General features: G+C 39.3%; 2 protein-coding genes across 5 annotated transcripts in view; one reads left to right on the top strand and one right to left on the bottom strand.

The window, feature by feature from the left end:
• Positions 1-398: 398 nt before the first annotated feature.
• gpsm3 (G protein signaling modulator 3) lies at positions 399-10,478 on the bottom strand. 3 transcript variants are annotated; one of them, XM_084088949.1, is made up of 5 exons: positions 9,867-10,478; positions 9,212-9,637; positions 8,046-8,202; positions 1,468-1,697; positions 399-795 (listed from the first exon to the last, which is right to left on the bottom strand). In XM_084088949.1, the coding sequence occupies exons 1-5, from the start codon at positions 9,927-9,929 to the stop codon at positions 661-663; spliced, it is 1,011 nt and encodes a 336-aa protein (XP_083945075.1). In that variant the 5' UTR covers positions 9,930-10,478; the 3' UTR covers positions 399-660. The 3 variants fall into 3 exon arrangements, with proteins under 3 accessions (XP_083945075.1, XP_083945076.1, XP_083945077.1); XM_084088950.1 differs by having other exon boundaries at positions 9,212-9,663; positions 9,867-10,290; XM_084088951.1 differs by having other exon boundaries at positions 9,212-9,627; positions 9,867-10,202.
• An 865-nt stretch (positions 10,479-11,343) lies between these two features.
• pbx2 (pre-B-cell leukemia homeobox 2) overlaps positions 11,344-24,206 on the top strand; it is a 15,643-nt gene continuing 2,780 nt past the window's right edge. The window contains exons 1-8 of one of the 2 annotated variants that reach the window (XM_084088220.1): positions 11,344-11,663; positions 12,286-12,359; positions 14,653-14,897; positions 15,711-15,901; positions 17,337-17,472; positions 17,602-17,743; positions 20,553-20,647; positions 21,861-21,911. In XM_084088220.1, the coding sequence (XP_083944346.1) occupies positions 11,419-11,663; positions 12,286-12,359; positions 14,653-14,897; positions 15,711-15,901; positions 17,337-17,472; positions 17,602-17,743; positions 20,553-20,647; positions 21,861-21,911 (1,179 nt within the window). In that variant the 5' untranslated portion in view covers positions 11,344-11,418. The remainder of the gene's footprint in view (positions 11,664-12,285; positions 12,360-14,652; positions 14,898-15,710; positions 15,902-17,336; positions 17,473-17,601; positions 17,744-20,552; positions 20,648-21,860; positions 21,912-24,206) is intronic. The other variant, XM_084088221.1, reaches the window with a different exon arrangement.

A 24,206-nucleotide genomic window follows, 5' to 3' on the forward strand; every position in this document is an offset into this window, starting at 1 on the left:
CTTTAGTCCAAAATATATTTTAAGAATGTACATTTATTATTTTGGCCTTTGAAGTACATTTAATAAAATATTTTGACTTTTGAAGCGGCTGCTTTATTGCAGATTCACGTCAGAATGATATTGCTTTGGTTTAGTATGAATGCAGTATAAGTCATCTTAAACCTGTTCATTCTACAGATCACACTCATATATAATTTTTATATATAGTATATTCCAGTATATATTATACACTGACTGGCTACACTAGATCCTTCTCTAGTGAGATGAACAGGATCAGTCTCTGTCGCCTCCTAGTGGCTCAATCAGGGAAGCTGCACTGTGGAAATTCTCACTAAAACAAATTGTTTAAGGTTGCTCTTAAATTCACATTTGTTATATAAAAACAGTAAACATTATAATTAATACTTAAAACATTTATTTTCATTTCAGTACCGTAGCATGTACATAACAGAAAGAGGTGAAAATCCTTCAAACGACCCTGAACATTTAAAGCAGAAATATCAATCTTATTAAGCTGAATGAATTCAAGCGCAATGTTGAAAAGTAGTGCAAGTATTCTTATATTGGTAGTCTGATTTTTATAGTTATTCATATGTGGACCGGAAAGAGTCCGGCATCATGAACTCACACACACTAACAGGCCCAGTAAAGCTTCATGTATTAATGAGCGGGTTTGAACTCTGTTCTCTGTTCATCCATCCGTCCTCCCTGGACCTTCAGCAACAGAGAGAAGAAATCTTCATCGTCCATCGGTCCTGGAGCTGCACTGCGCTGCTCCTCCAGACGGCCCTGGGCCTGAAAACAATATTCACAAGATTATTATTAACTTTTCAATAATAATAATAATAATAATAATATTTAAATTATGAAAAACTTTGATATAATATATATATAATATTATTATTAACAGTTTTTTTTATAATTAATTCAATAATTACATTTTTCATCACCATAATTATAATATAAAAAATAATAATAATTAAAAATAATTATATATATATATATAACATAGGGGTTCTCAAACTTGTTGATGCCAAAAATATGATTTGTATATATTCATGTATAAAAAGACGTATATATATATATATATGAAGAGTTCAGATGCAAAAGCCTCTAAGTGCCATCTGAAATATTCTTTTAGAATGATCATCAATCTCATATATTTAAGTTCAGTAATTTCACTTAAATGACAATTAATAGGTAATTTTCATTGACATTTAAGTGAAATTACTGAACTTAAATATACGAGCTTGATAAAAATGATCAATCTAGAAGAAAATTTCTGATGGCACTTAGAGGCTTTTGCATCTGAACTCTTCAAATATATATATATATATATATATATATATATATATGAATATAAACAAATCACATTTTTGGCATCAACAAGTTTGAGAACCCTTGTGTTAAGTGAACTGTATGTGTATCTTCCAGTGTTTGTAACTCGGACGTCTCGGAAGCACTCACTTGTGTGTTGACGATCATGTTGTATAAGTCCTCTTTGGGAGTTTGCGTGGGAAGCTTTCGGGGGACCTCTGTGACCTTGCAGCTGCTCTTCCTCAGTTTGGCTTTGCTCAGGACGGGCGGGGGGGCGTTCAGGAGCTCGGCTCGCTGCTCGTCCAGGCGACGGCCCTGAGAGGTCGCCAGCAGGTCGAAGAACTCCTCCTTCTGCAGGGACGTCATGGAGGAGAACATCACTGTGTGGAGAGAGAGAAAGTTACTTTTAAAGGTGACATTATATGCCCCTTTTCACAAGATGTAATTCTGTCAGGACCACTATCGTCAAATACGATTAGCATACAGTTTGGATTGGCGGTATGGTTCTGTTCTGGGCAAGAACTAGCCTAGCATGGATAAGAGTAGCAATAACCCCCCTTAGGGTAAACAGAACAGAACCAGCATGAATGTATGCAGATATCATTAATTCAAGAAGTACAACATAACCGAGAATTTATTCTGATTCAAAGGGGAATCAGAATGCCAAACCCTGACTGAGACAGGTGGAGCTGGGGAGGGAGGAGGGTAATTCGCTCCTGAGAAACGCGATAGCCGCTGATAATACTGAAGGAGCTTATATATGTATACAGTGATAGGCGTCATATTCCTATAGGTAGACGTGGCTCAGCTGAGAGTCACTGATGCGAGCTTGACTGACGTGACCTGCCAGAACTGATGCTACGCTTGATGAGGCGGTAATGTGTTTTGTTTGGGTCCAACATTAGCACCACTGTGGCTAAGTGGTAGATCTCTCAACTCACCACACCAGAGACCCAAGTTCGAGCCCGGCTCGTGACAGAAAAACCGAGTCACCCATGGACCCGGAGACACGCGGTTCTGAGGACCTGTTGGCTGTGATCACTCAACATCTTTCCAGCGCCATGAAGCTGTTCTCAGCCGACAAGAAGAGCTGATGGCCTCATTCTCAACACCTGGCTCAAATGATGAGTTCCATCTGCTCGCTCTTTGAACGCCTCCCCGGTCCTTCACCGTTCTCTGTATCACTCCCGAGTGGCGACAGTCCTTCTCCAGTGGCAAAGCCCCGAGTGGCACCTCCCAAGCCCTTCGCTGGAGATCCTGCCAGGGATTCCTCACCCAGTGCTCCCTAACCTTCGAGCTCCAACCCTCAAGTTTTCCTACGTGCCGTTCCAAGATTGCTTATATTATTACCTTTCTGTCAGACAAGGCTCTCTCCTGTGGCAGTCCCAGGAGGTCTGTTGTGGTTCCTACGCGACATCAAGTTCAAGCGAGTGTTTGATCATCCTGTCAGTGATCGGGAAGCTTGTTTTCAGGGAGGGTTGTCTGAGCCCCTTCAAGATGAGTAAGCCACCTGGGAACCAGCTGAGGATCTCGAGTCCCTCATAGCAATGGCCATCCGCCTGGACAAACGTCTAAGGGAGCGGAGATCGGCTCGCCGCCAGGTGTCTCAGTCCCAAGTTCCTCTGGGTAGGTCTGTTTCTCCAACTTGTGTTCCTTCGTCCAGAGCTTTCCAGGCTTTTGAACAGCTTCAGGATTCCCCGGAGGACATGCAGTTGGGCCGTTCCAGGCTTTCTCCCAACAAGAGGAAACGTCAAGTCACATTTATTTATATAGCACTTTTTACAGTACAGATTGTTTCAAAGCAGCTTTACAGAGATAACAGGAAAATAATGCAAAAAAGTTTGTTTCCAGAAGAAAATAGCGTCACAGTCCAGCTTAAATAAGTTCAGTGATGTTTTTTTTTTTAAAAGTTATTAATTTAGTTCATTTATATATATATATATATATATATATATATATATAGCCGCTCTGAAGTTAACGGTGATGTCATCGTTCAGCTCAGTTCAGTTCTTGTATAATAGTGTCAATGCAGGCAGATCAATAGTATTGTTGAATATCAAAGGTGCTCTAAGCGATGTCACTTTTTGTCACATACAGCAAATATCTCCTCACTATCCACTAGCTGCCTGTCCCCTGAACACACTGTAAAAAAAAAAGCGGTCTCTGTAGACAGGCTCCACAAACGGCAACAAAAACAAACTGGCCCAGCCTTGGCCACGAAGCATAACAAACAGTGTTCCAGCCAATAACCGACAAGAATGATTTGGGGGTTGGGGGGTGGAAGGGGGTGGAGGAGAGAGAAGCATGAAGAGGGAAGTTAGCTAGAGGAGAGATTAGGGTTGCAAAGTTTCCAGAATTTTTTGAAACTTTTCAGGATTATTTGGAAACTTTTGGAAACTTTTCAGGATTATTTGGCAATTTTCAGGAATTTTTAGAAAGTTTCTGGAAATTTACCAGAAATATTCAGCCCCTTTGCAACCCTAGGAGAGATGTCCTAGACAACGACAACGACTAACGTTAAAAATTAATATTCTTGAGAATTTTGATATGGCCGACACATGACCAAAGAGACAACGTTCCAATGAACAAATAACAAAGAAGAGGGAAAAGGAGAAGGAACGCACAAAGTCCCGAATTTAAATCGTTAAAGCATTCAAAAGGTGGCGAGAACTCCGCCGGCAGAAGGGCTTCCAATCCGACATTCAGGTGGCTCTGATTTTGCTGGACAGGTGGGTAAATCCAGTTTGGTTTTTCTAAATGGTTCATGACTGTTTCAGGAAGCACGGAAGGGAGGGGGAGGGGACGGGATGAGGAGGAGGGAGGGTCGAGCTAGCCTCCGTTTTGTTTGACAAAGAGACTTCAACCAACATCGCATAGAGCACCTTTAAATTAAATGTTAAATTTAATGTCCCCAACTAAGCAAGCCAAGCCAATGGCAACAAAGGTGGAAAAAGGCGACAGTGGCGAGGAACCAAAACTCCATCAGGCAGATTGGAGAAAGAAACCTTGGGAGAACCCCAGACTCAGTCGCTCAGTTCTCCTCTTGGCCAATGAACGAACAGTGTGTGATTATGATTCAGGCAGCATTACAGGTCAGAAGTCAGATTGGTTTGGAACAATCAGAATATTATCATGAAGGAGCGTCAGTGCCTCTACTACGGTGCTTCCGGCCACTTCTGCTCTACTTGCCCCAAGCTTTCGGGAAACGCCTGTCCCTGCCCAGCTACAGGAGGAGTTCCTGCCACTAAAGCTGTCCTAGCTGTTCCTGCCACTCTGTCCTGGGAGGGCCACCAGCACCAGGTCTAGGCTATGATCGATTCCAGCGCCGCAGGCAACTTCCTGGATCTAACCTTGGCTATGACTCCCCCCCGGGTATCCTATTATCCTGGGTCACCCTTGGCTGCGCAGACATTATCCCCAGATCGACTGGCCGGCTGGCACCATTCTGAGCTGGGGATCCACTTGCCAACTCACCTGCCTGCTACAGAGTCCCTCCGCCCCTAGTTCTGAGTTTCAAGAGTCTGTTGACCTGTCCCGACTCCCTAGTGTTTACCATCGGTTCAAAGCAGTGTTCAGCAAGTCCCGGGCTACCTCCTTTCCACCTCACCGCACTCACGAATGTGCCATTGATCTACTCCCTGGTTCCTGCCCTCCCAGGGGTCGGATCTTCTCCTAATCTTCCCCTGAGCGCTCAGCTATGGATACCTTCATTAGGGAGTCCTTGGTATCCGGTATCATCCACACCTCTACCTCGCTTGGTTGGGGTGGGCTTCTTTTTTGTAGAGAAGAAAGACGGGGGTCTTAGGCTTTGTATTGACGTTCTCCGGGACCTGCTCAATCTATTCGTCTCCATATACCTGGAGGAAATCCTCATCTTCTCAAGGTCACTGAAGGAGCTTGAGGGGCATGTTAACAGAGTTCTCCAGAGACTCCTTGACAATCATCTCTACGTAAAACCCGATAAGTGTGAATTTCATTTTTCCCAGACTCAGTTTCTTGGGTTCATCGTCACTCCTAGACACCTGGAGATGGACCCTAAGAAGGTCAAGGCAGTCCACAACTGGCCCACACCTGCCACAGTTAAGGAGGTTCAACGTTTCATTGGCTTTGCGAACTTCTATAGGAGGTTCATTAAGAATTTCAGCCTTGTTGTGGCCCCCTTGATGGTGCTTACCAAGGGAGGAGGAATCTCAAGCACTGCTTCACTTCCGCTCCTATTCTTTTGATCCCTGACCCAGAAAGATCTTTTGTGGTGGAGGTGGACGCCTCAGAGGTGGGGGTGGGGGCCATCCTGTCACAGAGGGGTGAGGATGGAAAATTACACCCTTGTGCCTTCATGTCTCGCCGCCTGTCTGATGCCGAGCACAACTACCACGTGGAGGATCGAGAGTTGCTTGCGGTAAAACTTGCCTTGGAGGAGTGGCACCATTGGCTTGAGGGGCTCAGCATCCTTTCCAGGTTCTCACGGACCACAAGAACCTGGAATATCTCCAGCAGGCGAAGCGGTTCAATCCGTGGCAAGCGCGATGGTCCCTGTTCTTACAGACCTGACACCAAGAATGTCAAGCCGGATGCCCTGTCTCAAGCCTACTCTCCCGAAACACGAGAGAAGCCCTTGGCATCGATTATTCCGAGGTCTAGAGTCGTCACGCTTCTTCAGTGGGAACTAGAAAGAGTGGTACGAGGGGCCCTTGCCCCATGAGCCTGATCCAGGCGGTGGTCCTGCCGGACGCCTGTATGTTGCCTTTCTGCCCGGGCCTGGGTCTTGCAGTGGGGTCATGAGTCGCCCTTGATGTGCCATCCAGGTAGTGCCCACACACTGGACTTCCTCCAGCGGCAGTTTTGGTGGCCGTCCATGAAGAAGTACGTTCAGGTCTATGTGGAGGCCTGCCCCGTGTGCAACCAGGGAAAGTCTACAAGTCAGCGACACCAGGGACTGCTCCATCCCTTACCTGTTCCCCGCAGGCCATGGTCGCACCTTTCTCTGGACTTTGTTACGGGACTCCCTCTGTCCCAGGGCAACACAGTCATCCTGGTGGTTGTAGACCGGTTCTCTAAGGCTGCCCTGTTTATTCCCCTGACCAAGCTGCCTTCGGCCAAAGAGACCGCTGAGCTCCTCATGAACAATGTCTTCTGGATATTTGGAAATCCCCTGGACATTGTCCCCGACCGAGGTCCCCAATTCTCGTCCTGCTTCTGGGAGGCCTTCTGCAGGCTTATTGGGGCCACAGCCATCCTAGTGTTGTCAAAAGTACCGATTTCAGTACCAAGTCGATACTGAAATTTAAAAAATATGATGCTTTGAGCGCTGTAGAGCAGAATCGTAAACACCTCGGAATGGCCATTTTACTCACGCGCTAATCAAATATGTCTGTGATTGTCTACAATGATCAGCGCTTCAAAAACATGTTGTAAATATACATCAATGATGCTCTTCAGCGAGCGCTTACACAGATACACACGGGAGCGTTTGAAAGCAGGACCGGTCCACTGGCACTGATAAACGCCTGCTTGTGCTTTCAAATGCTCCTGCATTCAAAACACTTTCAAACACTTCCATGTGCTCTCAAACACTCCCGTGCGTTGATCATTTTGGCCAATCCCAGAACACAATGGCCAATCAGAGGTGTTTATGAGGCTCAATAGCGCTCAAAGCGTCACATTTCTAACATTTCAGTACCGACTTTGTACCAAAGTTTGTACTTTTGATAACACTAAGCCAGACTATCGTCTGGGTTCCATCCAGAGTCTAATGGCAAGACGGAACGGATTAATCAGGATCTGGAGACCACCTTGCAGTGTATGGCGGCCAGTAATCCCACGTCTTGGGCCACCTATATCATTTGGGCTGAATATGCCCACAACACCCTCCATTCCTCGGCTACTAGATTATCCCCCTTTGAATGCCAGTTCGGATACCCCCCATTATTCCCCAAAGAAGAGGTGCAAGCACTTTGTCTTGCACTGTAGCCGGACCTGGAGGAAGGCCAGGCGTACCCTCCTTCGGACCTCCCAGAGATACCAAAACCAGGCTAACTTACAGGCCGAAAAGTTTGGTTAGCCACTAAGAACCTGCCCCTCCGGGTCGAATCCAAGAAGCTTTCCCAGAAATACATTGGCCCTTTTCGCATAGCAAGGAAAGTTAACCCTGTTTCTTATCGCTTGTTTCTCCTTCGCTCCCTTAGAATTAACCCCACGTTTCATGTCTCATTATTAAAACCTGTCTTGTCTTCTCCCTTTTTTTTCTCCCTTCTGTTTTTATTCATTTTGTGTTTTTGTGCAAGTGAGATGAGTAAATGCATGTTCACATTTAGTCTAGAGCTAAAACAACCATCATGTTTACACACAACACTTTATCTCTCTCAGCATGGGGACAGGAGAGCTGTCAGTCAATAAATGTGAGAAAGTAACTAGCGTTACTTATTTGAAAGAGTAACTTAGATATTTTGTTGTAAATTGAAAAAGTAATGCGTTACTTTACTAGTTACTTGAAAAAGTAATCTGATTACGTAAATCAAGTTACTTGAAATGAGTTACCCCCAACACTGGTCATGAGAGCCCTGCTGAAGCCCTGTGGTGTGTTAATATGCTGAAATGTGTGTGTCTTCACCTCTCTGGCTGTGGGCTCGGAGTTGGTGTGTTATTATGCTGAAATGTGTGTGTCTTCACCTCTCTGGCTGTGGGCTCGGAGTTGGTGTGTTATTATGCTGAAATGTGTGTGTCTTCACCTCTCTGACTGTGGCGGGGAGTGCTGGGCTCGGAGTAGCATCTTCTACGGTGTTCCAGGCGGAACGAACAGCGCTGGTCGTTGAGCCGTCGGCCCTCCTGTAACGCGAACAACAGCTCACACAGAGCGTCAGGGAAATCTGGAGATAACCTGTGAACCTGAGCACACGGACAACAGATCATAGAACATCTAAACATCCACAAGATTATAGATATGGCTTAGTTTCAGACTGCTTAGCAAAGCAATATTATATATATTAATATTATATATATTATACATTTATGGGTGACTTTTTTCATAATAATAATAATAATATTTGATATTTATTTGAATAAATATATATATGTACAGTTTTTAAAATTATTATTAACTTTATTCAACACTATAATAATAATAATAACAATATAAAATAATTTAATTATAATAATTAAAAAAATTAAATATATGTGGGGCTGGTTTAAAATAATAATAATAATAATAAAAACTTTAACAATAATAATTTTAAAAATGAAATATACATGTTTTTTATTATTATTAGTTTTTTCATAATAATAATACTATAAAAAATGATTAACTTTTTAATAATAATAATATGAAAAACTTTATTATTAATAATGAAAATGAAAAATGAAATATATATGGGCCTGGTAAAAAAAATATATTTAAAATGATTATTATTAGCTTTTTTCATAATAATAATAATAATGTAATAATAATATAAGATTGTCAGATTACGAAAGTCCAATGGATTGCATACGCAGTATAATGATGACATTAAATGCTGAAAATTCAGCTTTGATCACAGGAATAAATTACACTTGACTATATATTCACATAGAAAACAGCTGGTTTACATTGCAAAAATATTTTAACATTTTTACTGTATCAAATAAATACAGCCACGGTGCGCAGGAGAGACTTTGAAAAAACATTAAAGAAATCTTACCGACCCCAAACTTTTGAACAGTGTTTATACTAATATATATGCTAAAAAGTCTAATGAATTAGCATTATCTGGTAGCATATTTCACAGCCTAAAAACTAGAAGAGACGAGCCCTTCAGCAGTCCCGCCCCAAACACGTCAGCACAGGAAAGAAACGGCATTTGTCGAGCCATGGCATCTTCTAAATGCATTTATACACATTATTATTATTATACAACTTTACCATTGGCTTTGCATCAGGAAGGCTCAGTCTGTGTTTGGGCCGCAGCTTTACTTCAGCTTGAGCATCTGTTTTTTCTTCTGGCATTTTGTTTTGTTCAGTCGTCCCACTTGACAATCCCTCCTCATTTTCTGTATCATTCTCACAGCCCATGTGATCGTCCACCTGATGCTCTAGACTCTCCTCGTTCATTTCTACTGCTTCACTCTCACTTTTCCCTACTTGGACATTGTTGTGATCATGTGAGCTTCCCTCTGTGTTTTCATCAGTCGTCCGAACTCTCAGGACGCTCCTTCCTCTCTCTCCGCTGTTTATCACATCCGAAGGTTCGTCCCCTTCTTCCAGAATGAGAAGAGCTTCCAAATCCTTGTCGTCCGCTGAGGTTTCAACTTTGACCTCAGAGAAATCCATCATAACGTCTGCAGAGCTCTCCATAGAAGAAGATATATGAGAACCTATAAAAATGCACACTCCTAATTTCCATATATTGTACAAGACATACGAGCCATACTGTACGTTGGCGTCATACATACTATCTAAAGCCACTTTTTAAAGCATGAAATATGATAACTAGATTAAATGTTTTCAATAACAACAATATCTGTCCTTATTTCAGTCGGCTAGATGTTGTTGGGTGACATTTTTACGGCCTGCTTACCTTCTCAACCTTAGAAGAGTTAAAATGAGGTCCTCTGAGCGGAATGTCAAGTAAAGCCCACATGCATCTCACCTCCGTGTACGAACATGCAATAACTCCCACATATCTCAGCCAAACTTAAGAGCGTCTCTCACAAACGAATCTAAAAAGAGCTAATAACTGACACGATGCCTCAACAACTTCACTGTCTCACAGTCTGCTTGTCTCTTCCTGTTCCTCTCTTATGGCCCTGATCCACCCCTATTTATCTGGCCCCTTTCATTTGCACAAGCGGAGTAGCTTCGAGTATAGAAATGCACTGATGATACACTCTGCTAAACAAACTTTAGTTTGAATGCTGTGCTTTTTTTATTATAATAATATTAATGACGCTCAACAGCTCTGAAAGACTTGCATGTTGAAACCGGCTGCCTGTTTGTTTAACAGTCTGTGGTTTTGCAGATTTCCTGTTGACTACAACAAAAAGAGAAGTTGGTGGCATAAGACATGAGAAAACTAATTCAGTATCTAGCAGTTAAACGAAGATATTCGCACTTCATTTAGCACAGAGAAACAAGTCCTGTTTCTCCCCCATGTTAATCACGCATCTCAGACCTAAAGCCTCCAGGCCATAACCTGATGCATGCAAGAATATCGTATTTCACGAGTAGAGCAAGGGTGAATCTCATGAAAACAGGCAAGAACAAGTTCAGAGGTCACATTTCACCATACAATCAATTGAAATAAATCATATTTTAATTAATTTTTATTAAATAATTGTATTTTATTTAAACATTTCTTCCCCAAGAAATTGTTCTTCTCTCTCTCTCTGTTTTTTTTTTTTTTTTTTTACTTATTTAATTTCCATTATAGCCACTCGATTCTCATTCTCATTCATATCATTATTAGTGTAATAAAATAATTTTTTGCCTGGTTTCACAGGCGAGGCTTGACACTATCTAGTCTCAGACTAAAATGCATGTTTGAGCTGTCTTAACCCAAAGCAACTTGCACTGACATATCATATCATATCATATCATATCATCAGTGTCATTGTTTTGTCACACCAGTAATGTTTTTTAAAGGCATGTTTATAAAAGCTACTTAAAAGTCTTAGTTCAACTAAGGCCTAGTTCTGGCTAAGCCCTGTCTGTGAAACCAGGCCATAATTATTTAGATCCGTATTATTTTTTTATTATTTACGTTTCCTTTGCAATTATTTTTTTCCTTTTGATTTTTGGATGAAATGTGAACTGAACATTCATTCACAAAGACCTCAGATGAACTTTATCATGGTTGTGCATTTACATTTTCTGGGAGCAGAGATGCATGTTGATTGGACTTTACTGGATGAGGTTTATTTACTTTAACCTCTCTGTGTATTCTGTATTTGACCCATGCAATATGACTCAAAATGTGCTTATATATTGACTTCTGCTTTTGCATGATGTCTATTTCCATGCAAGGCCACGTTTTTTGCCTGTCAATCGCTAGGGGACTCCAGTGTGGTGATGCATGGACACACTCTCACTCACAGTCACACACACGCTTGTAGATTAATGTTCTGCTCAGGATGTTGCAGCCGCAGCAGCCCATCACAGGCAACGGGCCCAGCGCAAGCCGCGGTCTCGGGTTGAGCGTCCACCCGGGAATGCATCCTCTTAACCCGGTGCACCCGCCCTCTCAACACCGCCCCGATGGAGACCCCGCGGGCCTCGAAGGCAGCGAAAACGGACACGACAACCGCCGAGACATTGGAGACATACTGCAACAGATCATGACGATCACCGACCAAAGTTTAGACGAAGCTCAAGCAAAGTGAGTTATTTAAAAATTATTTTTTTTTTAAAAACTTAAAAGTTTAGCATTGCGCTAACGACCGCGTGAGACAAGGGTGTGCTAAAACAGATAGTGATCTATAATTTATAAAAATTGTAATGACATTACACGCGTTAAGTTACACAAACACACTTTAATTTGATATTTAAGAAGGGCTAATGTATAAAAAAGTTTTAAAAAAAATATAATCATGTGTGCTGAAGTTCGCGAGCTTAGCCGCTATTGTTTACGTTTTTCTTGACTTAAAACAAACTCTTTATCTTCAGTTTTGCGATATATATGTCACTAAATAATGATTCCCGGTTAGATGTGCTTAAGTCTAATCACTTATATGTATCTTTATTACTAAAGTAACTTTATTTTTATTCACAAAAGCACAAATCACTGCCTGAAGCTAAGATGAAATGCTAATGTGCCAGGAGAATCGGAGTATTTAAGGAGTAACGTTATAATAATGCATTAAAAATACTTCAATTGAGTAAAGCTGGGGTTGTGAAATATTTTGGTAGCAACACGATTTCAACTTTTTATATATAATACGAGTCAAAATTGTAGCATGCTAATGTTAGCTAACTGACTTTTGTTTGTTGTTTTGTGACAGAAAACACGCTTTAAACTGTCATCGGATGAAACCGGCTTTATTCAGCGTCCTGTGCGAAATTAAAGAGAAAACTGGTGAGTAATGTGCATGCATTTTGTGTTGAAAGTGGTAAATACCATAACTGAAACTTTATAATTAGTTTAAAAGTTGGCAGGGGATTCAGCACAGGCGCCATGTTATGCAAGAACAAAGCCAGACAGTGTATACCTCATAAAAATACAAAGTTTTCCTTAAATAATAACTTATGTTAATTCTAGTATGTAAATATATTCTCACACTCCATCGTTTGCATGCAATTCTCAATTATTTGAATGTTAGAATTGCACTATTTACACAATAATAGCATAATGATAATGGGTTTGACCAGGTTTGCAGCTTCTAAAAATAAATAAATCAAACGTTGCTCTCAAATAATAACAATTTCATACCAAAACAGTGTCTAACCATATTATTTGCATGTTATATCCAATTATTTGCATGCATTAGAAATGTTAATATAGCACTTTAAGCATACCAATAACAAATGGTTACTGGTTTGCAGTTCTTAAAAACCAGTAGTATCGGCTCAATACAAGCGTTATAATCTCAAACCCTGTTGTTTGTAAGTGACACCACTTTTTTTGCACGTGTAAGAATAGCAGTGCAACGGCTTCTTTGAGAAACTCATAAAGCAAAATAAATAATCAAAAGCAAATAATCTTTACTCCCTCCGGTATATCAACACAAACCCTTCTATTTGCTATTTGCAGTAATGTTTGCGTAATGTCTTTGGTTTGTATGAAGACTAAGTTTAGGGAATCCCATAAGAGGACTGAAATGTTTACTGCGATGGTTAGTAATTAAATGGCTTTTTGCCTAATGGAGTCGTTTAATTTCCGTGGTCTGGCACGCTCCCATGGCGTTGCATGCTGTGTGTCATCAATCATACAGTCCTGCCGCGCACTGTTTATTGCACAGGGCTTTCTTGAAACACTGACCTTCACATTGTAAAGTATATAAATAAAAACTCTTCCAGTTAGGGTCTGTGTAATATAATAAAGCTGTACTTAAAGGTGGCTGCAATGTTCAAGCATGGATGACACACGTACTGTCAAAATGACTCATCCTGCTTAATGCTTTGTCCTTGACTGAAGCACTTAACCTCGTGATTATACTAATGATTAGAGTGTAATGGAAATTAATTCAGATTTATCTTGCATTTATCTCGACTGCCTTAACAGTATCTGACATCCTTGAAAAGATTTTTAATATCTTATTTAATCTCGGTTTTAAATTTTAATTACCCAAAGTATAGTTTTGGCATATAAATAGCTAGAGCAGCTGGTTTGGCATTAAGTCTAGTCAAGTCACCTTTATTTCTATTGTGCTTCATACAGTACAGATCATTTCAAAGCAGCTTTACAGAGATAACAGGAAAAGGATTCAAGAATGCAAACAGTTCCTTTCGGCTAAACATACGTACAGCGTCTCTAAGAGAAAATAGTGTCATTGTTAAGTCAAGTTATATCTTTGAATTATATATATATTATTAATGTGTTTTATTGATCTGCATATTGTGCATTAGTGATGTCAATCAAGAATAACTTGAAAAATATCAATATTCAATTCTATTTTCAATAGCACTGGGAAAACTGCCACATATATCACCATACAGATAATTTGTTATTATCTCATACATTTTTTATAATTTGGGTAATTTAGTTCCAATATCTTACACACAGCACAGGGAGGCTTTATTTGAATCGTTGAACTAAATTTACTCAAGAAAAAGATAAGCAAACAGTCAGTAATAAAAGAAGAAACGATAGCACAAATAAATACAGAGACTAATTAAATAAACACTGCTTTAAGTTTATCAGGTGGGTCTAACAGTTGTATTTAGGTAAGAAATATTACAGAAATTAATGTAATCAAATGTAAAATAACACCGGATAGTCTTCATTGTAAAAAATTAATTGCAGATTAATGCTCACAAATAAAAGTTATTCAGTCAAGAGCAGCGAGTGATTTTCTCTTTGTCTTTTGTTCTTTGATTAACATGACAGACGGCAGCCGGTTTATTAGGCTACTGTCACTTTAAGAGCTTATGCACGGATCCAATATACTGTTACACTGTTAACTATTTACCTTCCAAAACTGACTGTATTTACATAAATACTCACCAAGACAGACTTTTTGACATCATTTTGTATGTATTTGCTTCTTAAAGTGCAATAAGCCACGGAAAACAAGTAAATTTGGTTCACTTATATAGATCAGTGTTGCGCACGCTTTTGGTGTGAAACCTGCGGGAATGCTAGAGTTTTGCTATTAAGCATCTGGTAAATATAATATGTTGAATCTTAATGTATGAATTTCTTCTCTCAGGTCTTTCCATGAGAAATGCTCAGGAGGAGGAGCCTCCAGACCCACAGCTCGTGCGATTGGACAACATGCTTCTGGCCGAAGGTGTGGCCGGTCCAGAAAAAGGGGGCGGAGCCGCCGCTGCGGTTTCCGCGGCGACCAGCTCTGGCGGGATGTCACCTGACAGCTCATTGGAGCACTCCGACTATAAAAGCAAGTTGAGCCAAATTCGGAACATTTACCACACAGAGCTGGAAAAATACGAGCAGGTACATATCGCTGCCGTTGTGGCGGGTAGCCACGCCCTCAGGGACATCTCATTGGTCCAACATCCTGCTTCGCAAAGCTGTAAATGCCTTGGTTCCGGAAGTATTTTTCCATTCAGGTTTTTTCCCATAGGGATTTTAAACAAGTCTTTGGTTAAAGAGTTAGCAAAAAGTATTTAAAAATCAGAGAAAAAGATAAAGACGGCGAACTTAACGGCTTTAACGCGGGAAAGAACTACAATCCCATGAAGCATTGCGAGTGATGTAACTGATTTAAAAACGATGGAGAAATATGAAACCTGTTGATTTTTAGAAAAAATATTCAAGCAGTTTGAGAGACATTTGCAGTGCTTCATGGAAGTGGGCGGGGCTATTTGCTTGTTTCGACTCTCTGATTGGTGGAGATTTCACTGTGGAATCTTGGGGAATGTAGTTTTTCATCAATTTAAAAAAAATAAATTATAATAATGCGAGTTGATGGCTTCAACAAAAGCACATCGACTAACAGCTAGCTCACAGTAGGTCTGTCTCTAATAGTTTATTGTTTTATTGTTAAATTGTTAAAAAATAAACGTATTTTTTATTGTTAAAAAATAAGTTTATTGTTTATGAATTTTCCTATGAAGAAAATGAATGGGACTTTTACTTCTGGAACCCCGACTGTTGCATCTATTGAGCTTGAGCTTAAAATTCAACATGATTTGTTGTGTTGTGTCAGTTTGCACAGCGTTCTCCTTTCAGTGAGGACAGGAAATGGACGTCTGATGCACTTTGACACAGAAAGGAGCTGGTTTGTAATGTCATTGCTGTCTACAGGCCTGCAGTGAGTTCACGACCCATGTGATGAACCTGCTGAGGGAGCAGTCTCGCACCCGGCCCGTGTCTCCGCGCGAGATCGAGCGCATGGTGAACATCATCCACCGCAAGTTCAGCTCCATCCAGACGCAGCTCAAGCAGAGCACCTGCGAAGCCGTCATGATCCTGCGCTCGCGCTTCCTGGACGCCAGGTGCGATCGGCACTGCCATATATATATATATTAAAAAAAAAATTATTATTATTATTACTGAATGTAAATATAAAAATGAAATAAAAACACAAGAAATATTGCTAAAATAAAAAAGATTATTTAAGACAACTAATGTAATGATAATTTTATTTTACCTAACTACAGAAACATTACAGTGCTAATATTTATTAATAAAATACAAATATTTTAATACAAATATTTAAAAATGAATATTTATCATTTTAACAATTTATTTATGTATTTTTAATAGAAATTGCAATTGTGATTTAAAAATAAAAGGTTGCTGTGTTTGTTTGTAGGGCTGCAGACTTTGGCCAACATTTTGGAATTATATATCAATATAGTTAGATAATAATAATAATAATATATTTTTACTAAATGTAAATATAACAATTGCTCAATAAAAACAAAATAATATTATTTAAGAAAAATAAATATAAATAATTGTATTTTACCTTACAACTTAATAAAAATATCTAAAATGTTTTACTATAAAATATTTAAAAACGAATATTTATTATTTTGTAAAACATTTTTAAATAAATTGTGATTGTGATTTAAAAATTAAATCACAAAATGACTATAGCTATTTAATAATTATAATAACTAAATGTAAATATAAAAATTACAGTGCTAATATTTATTAATAAAATACAAATATTTTAATAAACAATATTTAAAAACAAATATTTATCATTTTAACAATTTATTTATTTATTTTTAATAGAAATTGTGCGATTGTGATAAAAAAAAGGTTGCTGTGTTTGTTTGTAGGGCTGCAGAGTTTGGCCAACATTTTGGAATTATATATCAATATAGCTATATAATAATAATAATAATAATAATTATTATTATTATTTTTACTCAATTTAAATATAACAATTGCTCAATAAAAACAAAATAAGAAATCTTGCTAAAATAAAGGATTATTTAAGAAAAATAATATAATAATAATTTTATTTTACCTTACAACTTACAACTTAATAAAAATATTTAAATTTTTTTTACCATAAAATATTTGAAAACGAATATTTATTACTTTGTAAAACATTTTTAAATAAATTGCAATTGTGATTTAAAAAAAAATTAAATCACAAAATGAATATAGCCATTTAAAAATAATTATAACTAAATGTAAGTATAAAAATAAAATAAGAATTATTACTAAAATAAAAATTGGATTATTAAAAAATATATATATATAACAACTGTAAAATTACAATACTATTATTTATGACTGTCTTAATTTCTTCATTTTCAGACATTAAACCATCAAACTGACAGAAACAGCAGAACATATTTTGTTAATATGCTTTAATCTCTGCATTAGCGCACTAATGAATCAGGATCGCGTTTTGTTTTCTGCATTTAGATGAGACAAATATCTGACTGTGAAATCTTCTTGCTTTGTCAGACGCAAGCGGCGTAATTTTAGTAAGCAGGCCACGGAGGTGCTGAACGAGTACTTCTACTCGCACCTCTCGAACCCGTACCCGAGCGAGGAAGCCAAAGAAGAGCTGGCCAAGCAGTGCAGCATCACCGTGTCTCAGGTAAGAGCCGCTCTGATTAACAGCTGGGTCTCCTCCAGTGTTTGAGGAGCGCTTGGCTCTCGCTGCACGACGGGGGCGTCTCGTCATCAGAGGGGGATCGGTTTCATTTTAGCTCTGAAATCGTGACAGGTGTCCAACTGGTTTGGCAACAAGAGGATTCGCTATAAGAAGAACATTGGGAAGTTCCAGGAAGAGGCCAATCTGTACGCCATGAAGACGGCTTTAGGAGCGACACAGAGCGAGGAATCACCACACACCCCAAACTCCACTGGTTAGTTGGACAATATATGCAATACATATTAATAAACACTAACATTTACCTATACATGTGTGTGTATAATATATATATACACTCCAGTGTGTGACCCTGGACCACAAAACATGGGTCATTTTTTTGACATTTGGATTTACACATAATCTGAAAGCTGAATAAATAAGCTTTGCATTGATGTGTGGTTTGTTAGGATAGGACAATATTTATTTGAGATACAACTATTGAAAATCTGGAATCTGAGGGTGCAAAAAAATCAAAACATTGAGAAAATCTCCTTTAAAGTTGTTCATGTTGGCGATTGTGCTGCATTCACTCTCAAAAATTAATGTTTTATATATTTAAAGTAGGAAATTTACAAAATATCTTCATGGAACATGATCTGTACCTAATATCTTCATGATTTTTGGCATAAAAGAAAAATCTATCATTTTGACCCTTACAATGTATTGTTGGCTATTGCCACAAATATACCCGTGCAACATGTGACTGGTTATATATATATATATACACACACTCCAAACTCCACTGGTGGTTAGTTCATGTCGGAGTGTTTTCACACTAGTTTCTAGGGATTTAAAATTTGCCTGGACAATATATGCAATACAATAAACAGTAACATTTGCCTATATATGTAATATGTATATACAGTACCGGTCAAAAGTTTGGAAACATTACTATTTTTAATGTTTTTGAAAGAAAAACTCATCTTATGCTTGTCAAGCCTGCATTTATTTAATCAAAAATACAATAAAAACAGAAATATTGTGAAATATTATTACAATTTAAAACAGCTGTTTTCTATGTGAATATATAGTAAAGTGTAATTTATTCCTGTGATCAAAGCTGAATTTTCTGCATCATTACTCCAGTCTTCAGCGTCACATGATCCTTCAGAAATCATTTGATACTCAGTTATCATCAATGTTGGAAACAGTTGTTCTATATATATGTGTGTGTGTGTGTGTGTGTGTGTGTGTGTGTGTGTGTGTGTGTGTGTGTTAGGGCTGGGAGAAAATATCGATAACCTAACTACCACAATTTACGATTTTAAAAGTTTTTTTTTTGTCCCAGAATCGATATGAATTCAAATGAAATGGCTTTATTTTTGTCCTTGCTTACAAGTGAGGTTGACTCGTTTGTAATTGACGAGTTAGCCACTTTTGAAATGTCGTTATCTATGAGTGTTGAAAAGCCCTCGCGCTGCTCATATGCAGAGAGATAAGACCAAAGAGCTGCACAATTAATCTTTAATAGATTGTGATCTCGATTCAAACACACACGATCTTCTTCCATTTCGTCTGTCTATTTGATAAACCTTTGATAAAATCATATCTCAACATTAGAATCTGTGTTGGCGCTCACCCAGAGAGTCGTCATGAAACCGCTTCACAAACAGTCTTTTCAACCGCAGAGTATCATTATTTCTGTGATGCAATAGTTCAAATGATCATAGAAGTACTTGGATAAAAGTTTAAAGTTCAAATATGAACACTGATGTCTACGGTAGCGATCAAAATCAGCTTTTGATAGAAACTCGGTGCTTAAAATAATGCATTCATCAATTACATTGGTCACAAGTGACTGTTAAAAAATGTATTTATTGAATAATTTATTAAAGAGAATGTACTACTGTATGAAGTAAAAGTCAGAAAGATGTGATGATCTGTTTTTGTAAATATGACTCATCTTATACTCATGTACAGTCTTTATAAGTGTATGATTTAACTTTTCCCGATGGTCTAGTGTTAAAAAAATAAAAATACTAATTGCAATGCATATCGAATCTGCACACAAGTATCGTGATAAAATCAAATCGGGAGATGGGTGTATCGTCCCAGCCCTAGTGTGTGTGTGTGTGTGTGTATATAAAACTAACAGTAAAATGTATGTAAATGTTTATTTTTTCCATATAAATGCACTTAACACTGCTGGCGAGACCTCGTTAATCCATAATGAAACTCATCAGCATCGATTAGTTGCAGTAGCTGTTGTAACGATTAGGTTTTTCATGTATAGCCGCGTTTCCACCGCAGGAACTTTCCCCAGGAACGAGGGACTCTGGGCTGGGAATCAGGAATCAGGGTCTAAATATTTCCCCCTCCGAAAGTCCCCGCTCGCGAGTTAGCACTTTTTCAAAGTTCAGGAACTTTTAGGGGCGGGACTTGTGCGCTGAACATGCTGATTGGTCGAGTTCATGCCTCATTTTGATTGGTTGACTCCACGCAGCATTTTATTTCAACCAGCATCAGTTGCGGTGCGTGCAGTAACAGTTGTTTGCTATTCGCATCAACAATGAGTTGTACGACGAAAAATAATACAACGAGGTTCAGGCTTTATTAAGCTTAAATTCAGAGGATGAAATCCGACGGGAACTGTAAAGTCGCGCGCAGTCGTACGTCGCCTAATCTTCACGTATTCGAGTCTGCGTTCTGTACGATAACTGTCGTAATCTGCTTTATTAGCTGCTAATTAGCAGTTCTCGCTGCTTGAGCTTAAATACTTTTGTTCTATATATTTTGTTTAGGCCTACACATATTGTTTTTAACTAAAAGAAAAACCTAAGATGTATCGTAAGCGTGTTGTGTGTATTGCCTAACCATAAGCTTGTTCATAAATGGTGACAAAAACGTTAAAAAACCCCGTAAACTTAAAAAATAACGTCCTTCTCGTTGAACATTATTTAAATATTAGAATATTCGATTTTTTTGAGCACGAATTTTCGAATTCAATATTTTAGAAAAATGCCCATCCCTACTTTAGGCCGCTTATGGCTTATGACTGAGTGTCTCGCCTTTTGTTTTTCCAGGCTCAGGGTCGTTCTCGCTGTCAGGGTCAGCTGACTGCTTCCTAGGAGTTCCTCCAATGAACGGAGAGCAGCCTCCATATCACATGGGCGCTCAGGTACGACTCTCTCACACTCTCATCACTGCGCTTCTGCTGCATGTCATCATGCATGTGTGTTTCTGGATCATCAGAGGGATTTAGGCGTGAAACGCTACACATACTTTCGGTCCGGTACGTGTGTGTCCTGAACAAATACAGTGTTGTTTTAGATTTCAGAACAGGTTTATTTGCTGGCCGATCTCGAGCACACTCAGTGAGAAAGCGTTTGAATTCACTGTGTAGTCAATCATTTTATCCCTTAAAACTCATCTTTGATCACCAAAATTACATATTTAAAAAAAATTTCCTTGAAAAAATGCCTTCATGCATTAAAATATCTTGAATGTAACTCGACACCCTTGCCTCATTTAGTATGCATGGTTCTATGAATATGCAAATGAGCCCCGCCTCCACTCCCTCACTCAGCTCAGAGATCCACTCGTTAACGATCACACGTTGATCTGATTGGTTACAAGGTAGTTTGTGACGTCAGAAACACCAGCGATTTCAAAGCGTGTTTTTGAGACAACAGTTTTAAGGAGGAAATACTCAGCAATGCTGTCGACTTATGAATTTACACATGGTTTGTCTTAAAGCGTATTAAAAACACCACATAGACACATAAACAACATTAAAAGCTGGATTTTAACCACAGGAGGACTTTAAAAACATCGCTGAGAGAAGCAGACATTGTGCCCCATAGTGAACGCTTTTCACTCCACAAATCAACAACATTCACCATGGATTTAATGTAGTAAACTTAACTGTAACCATGGTATTGTGGCATAAATAGTCAAATGTTTGGTTTTGTCTGGTCAAAATACCATCATATATAGGCTACGCACACACAACGAGCACTTTTAGCTCGACACACAGCATTGTTCTGGATGTTCGATAAGTTCTGTCCTGAAATATACATAATAAAAGCCAACCAATCAGGTTGTGAACATATCCCTGTGCCTTTGGGTTCGGTGTTAAAATGGCAGTGTGAACGCTAAGCAGAGCAGGACTAAATGTGTTTCGTTTTTTTTGGTCTGTACCAAGCGAACCGACAAAGTGTGAACACACCCTTGATGGAAATTTACCAGTAAAGACTGTATACGTGAAAGAGGCTATGACTGGGGCACGTACCGATCAGTGATCCTTGTGTAGCGTTACAGCCCTAGAGGGAGCGATGTGATTTTGTGTGTTTGCTTTGCCTAAATGTCCTTTTCCTCTCTCTCTCTGGTAGGACGCTCAATCCCGCTTCTCAGAGAGACTCTATAGTACCAGAGAGAGCCGGGTGAGGAGCTCATTTCACGCTCGCTCGTGTCCGTGATCTATCCGTCGAGTGACTTACTGTGATCTGCACCCGCTTATGAGCGCTCTGCTGATTATAATCCAGGCCTATTCACATCAAGAGCATGCGTGAAGCGGCACATGATTATTAAAAATGAGAAACATTCACACAAATGAACAAAGGTCAATTGCACATATTTGGTCTTGCATACAAAATACAACCTCTTTGAGAAAGTATCCAGAGAAATGCTGTATTAAATGTACATTAAATGTTAATAATGATCTGATCATGCAGATTTCACTCGCTTTACATAAGTGTGAAATAGGAAAATATCTTGGTATGATGATGAAATAGCAGGGTTATTATTGTTAACTAAAACTATTAAAAAACATTTCTGTTTATTGAAATAAAGCTAAAATAAAATATAAATATTAATTGAAAAACTTAAACTAATATCTGATAAAACATTTTTTTTACTTTTAAATAAGTGTGTATAATAGGAATATATCTATAATTATATGTTACTAATAAGTAAAAATGTTTAAATTAAATTATTTTTATTATATTATCTGATTTTACATATTTCACTCGTTTAATAATGGTCTAGTATTAGGAATAAAAATAATAAATGTACTTAAGGTAAATATCAGAAAGAAATCTTGATTGATTACTTGGCTGCCCGTAATACTTAATAAAAAAAACAACAACAACAAGAGAGCATACATGACGTATCAATGGCCGATTTCCTATGTATTTAGAGCTCGTATAGATACAGGAACAAAACTCTTACTATTCCTGGCCTTTCTACACATCGGTAACCTAAACCTACGGCCAGAAGCCAGGGGGATACAAAATAATAAAGTGGGTGGTCTGAGTCGTTTAAGATTTTTTGTGCCTTTCGCAACGTGAAGGGCCCGTATAGGCACATCATGCACGTATAGGGCCCGTATAGGCACGTCATGCCCGTATAGGGCCCGTATAGGCACGTCATGCCCGTATAGGGCCCGTATAGGCACGTCATGCACTTATAGGGCCCGTATAGGCACGTCATGCCCGTATAGGCACTTTATGCACGTATAGGGCCCGTATAGGCACGTCATGCCCGTATAGGCACATCATGCACGTATAGGGACTGTATAGGCACGTCATGCCCGTATAGGCACGTCATCCCCGTATAGGGCCCGTATAGGCACTTTATGCCCGTATAGGGCCCGTATAGGCACGTCATGCCCGTATAGGGACTGTATAGGCACGTCATGCCCGTATAGGCACGTCATCCCCGTATAGGGCCCGTATAGGCACTTTATGCCCGTATAGGGCCCGTATAGGCACGTCATGCCCGTATAGGGCCCGTATAGGCACGTCATGCACGTATAGGGTCTGTATAGGCACGTCATCCCCGCATAGGGCCCGTATAGGCACGTCATCCCCGTATAGGGCCCGTATAGGCACTTTATGCCCGTATATGGCCCGTATAGGCACGTCATGCCCGTATAGGGCCCGTATAGGCACGTCATGCCCGTATAGGGCCCGTATAGGCACGTCATGCACGTATAGGGGCCGTATAGACACGTCATGCACTTATAGGGCCCGTATAGGCACGTCATGCACGTATAGGGGCCGTATAGGCACGTCATGCACGTATAGGGTCCGTATAGGCACGTCATCCCCGTATAGGGCCCGTATAGGCACGTCATCCCCGTATAGGGCCCGTATAGGCACTTTATGCCCGTATATGGCCCGTATATGCACGTCATGCCCGTATAGGGGCCGTATAGGCACGTCATGCACGTATAGGGCCCGTATAGGCACGTCATGTACGTATAGGGGCCTTATAGGCACGTCATGCACGTATAGGGCCCGTATAGGCACGTCATGCACGTATAGGGATCTTAGTTGATCGGTTTTGGTTCGGAACGCATGCGATTCGTGGATTAATTGCAAAGTTTACCCATCATGGAGTGAAAGTTTATCATTTGCATGTTTTTTTTAAGTCCTGTCAGTTTAAACATCAAGCGCAAGCCTGCGTTAAATCCCTAATTTGTCTTAAATTATATCAGCCTAATATACCAAACGCAGTTGTTCGTTAACCCAATGTTAATCAAACAACAAAAGAGAAAGAGAAAATCACTTTTACAGCTTTAACACAGATAAATTGTATTACATTAATTATATTTAATTTATTCAGCAAAGACTATAGTCTTATTTTACATTTGATTATTCAATTATTGAATACAATATTACTGAATACAGACTTGACATAAAGCACGACTTATTCCAAGTGTGCCGCAGATCTCC

The sequence above is a fragment of the Abramis brama genome, assembly GCF_963993115.1.
Source record: "Abramis brama genome assembly, chromosome: 17".
Lineage (NCBI taxonomy): Eukaryota > Metazoa > Chordata > Actinopteri > Cypriniformes > Leuciscidae > Abramis > Abramis brama.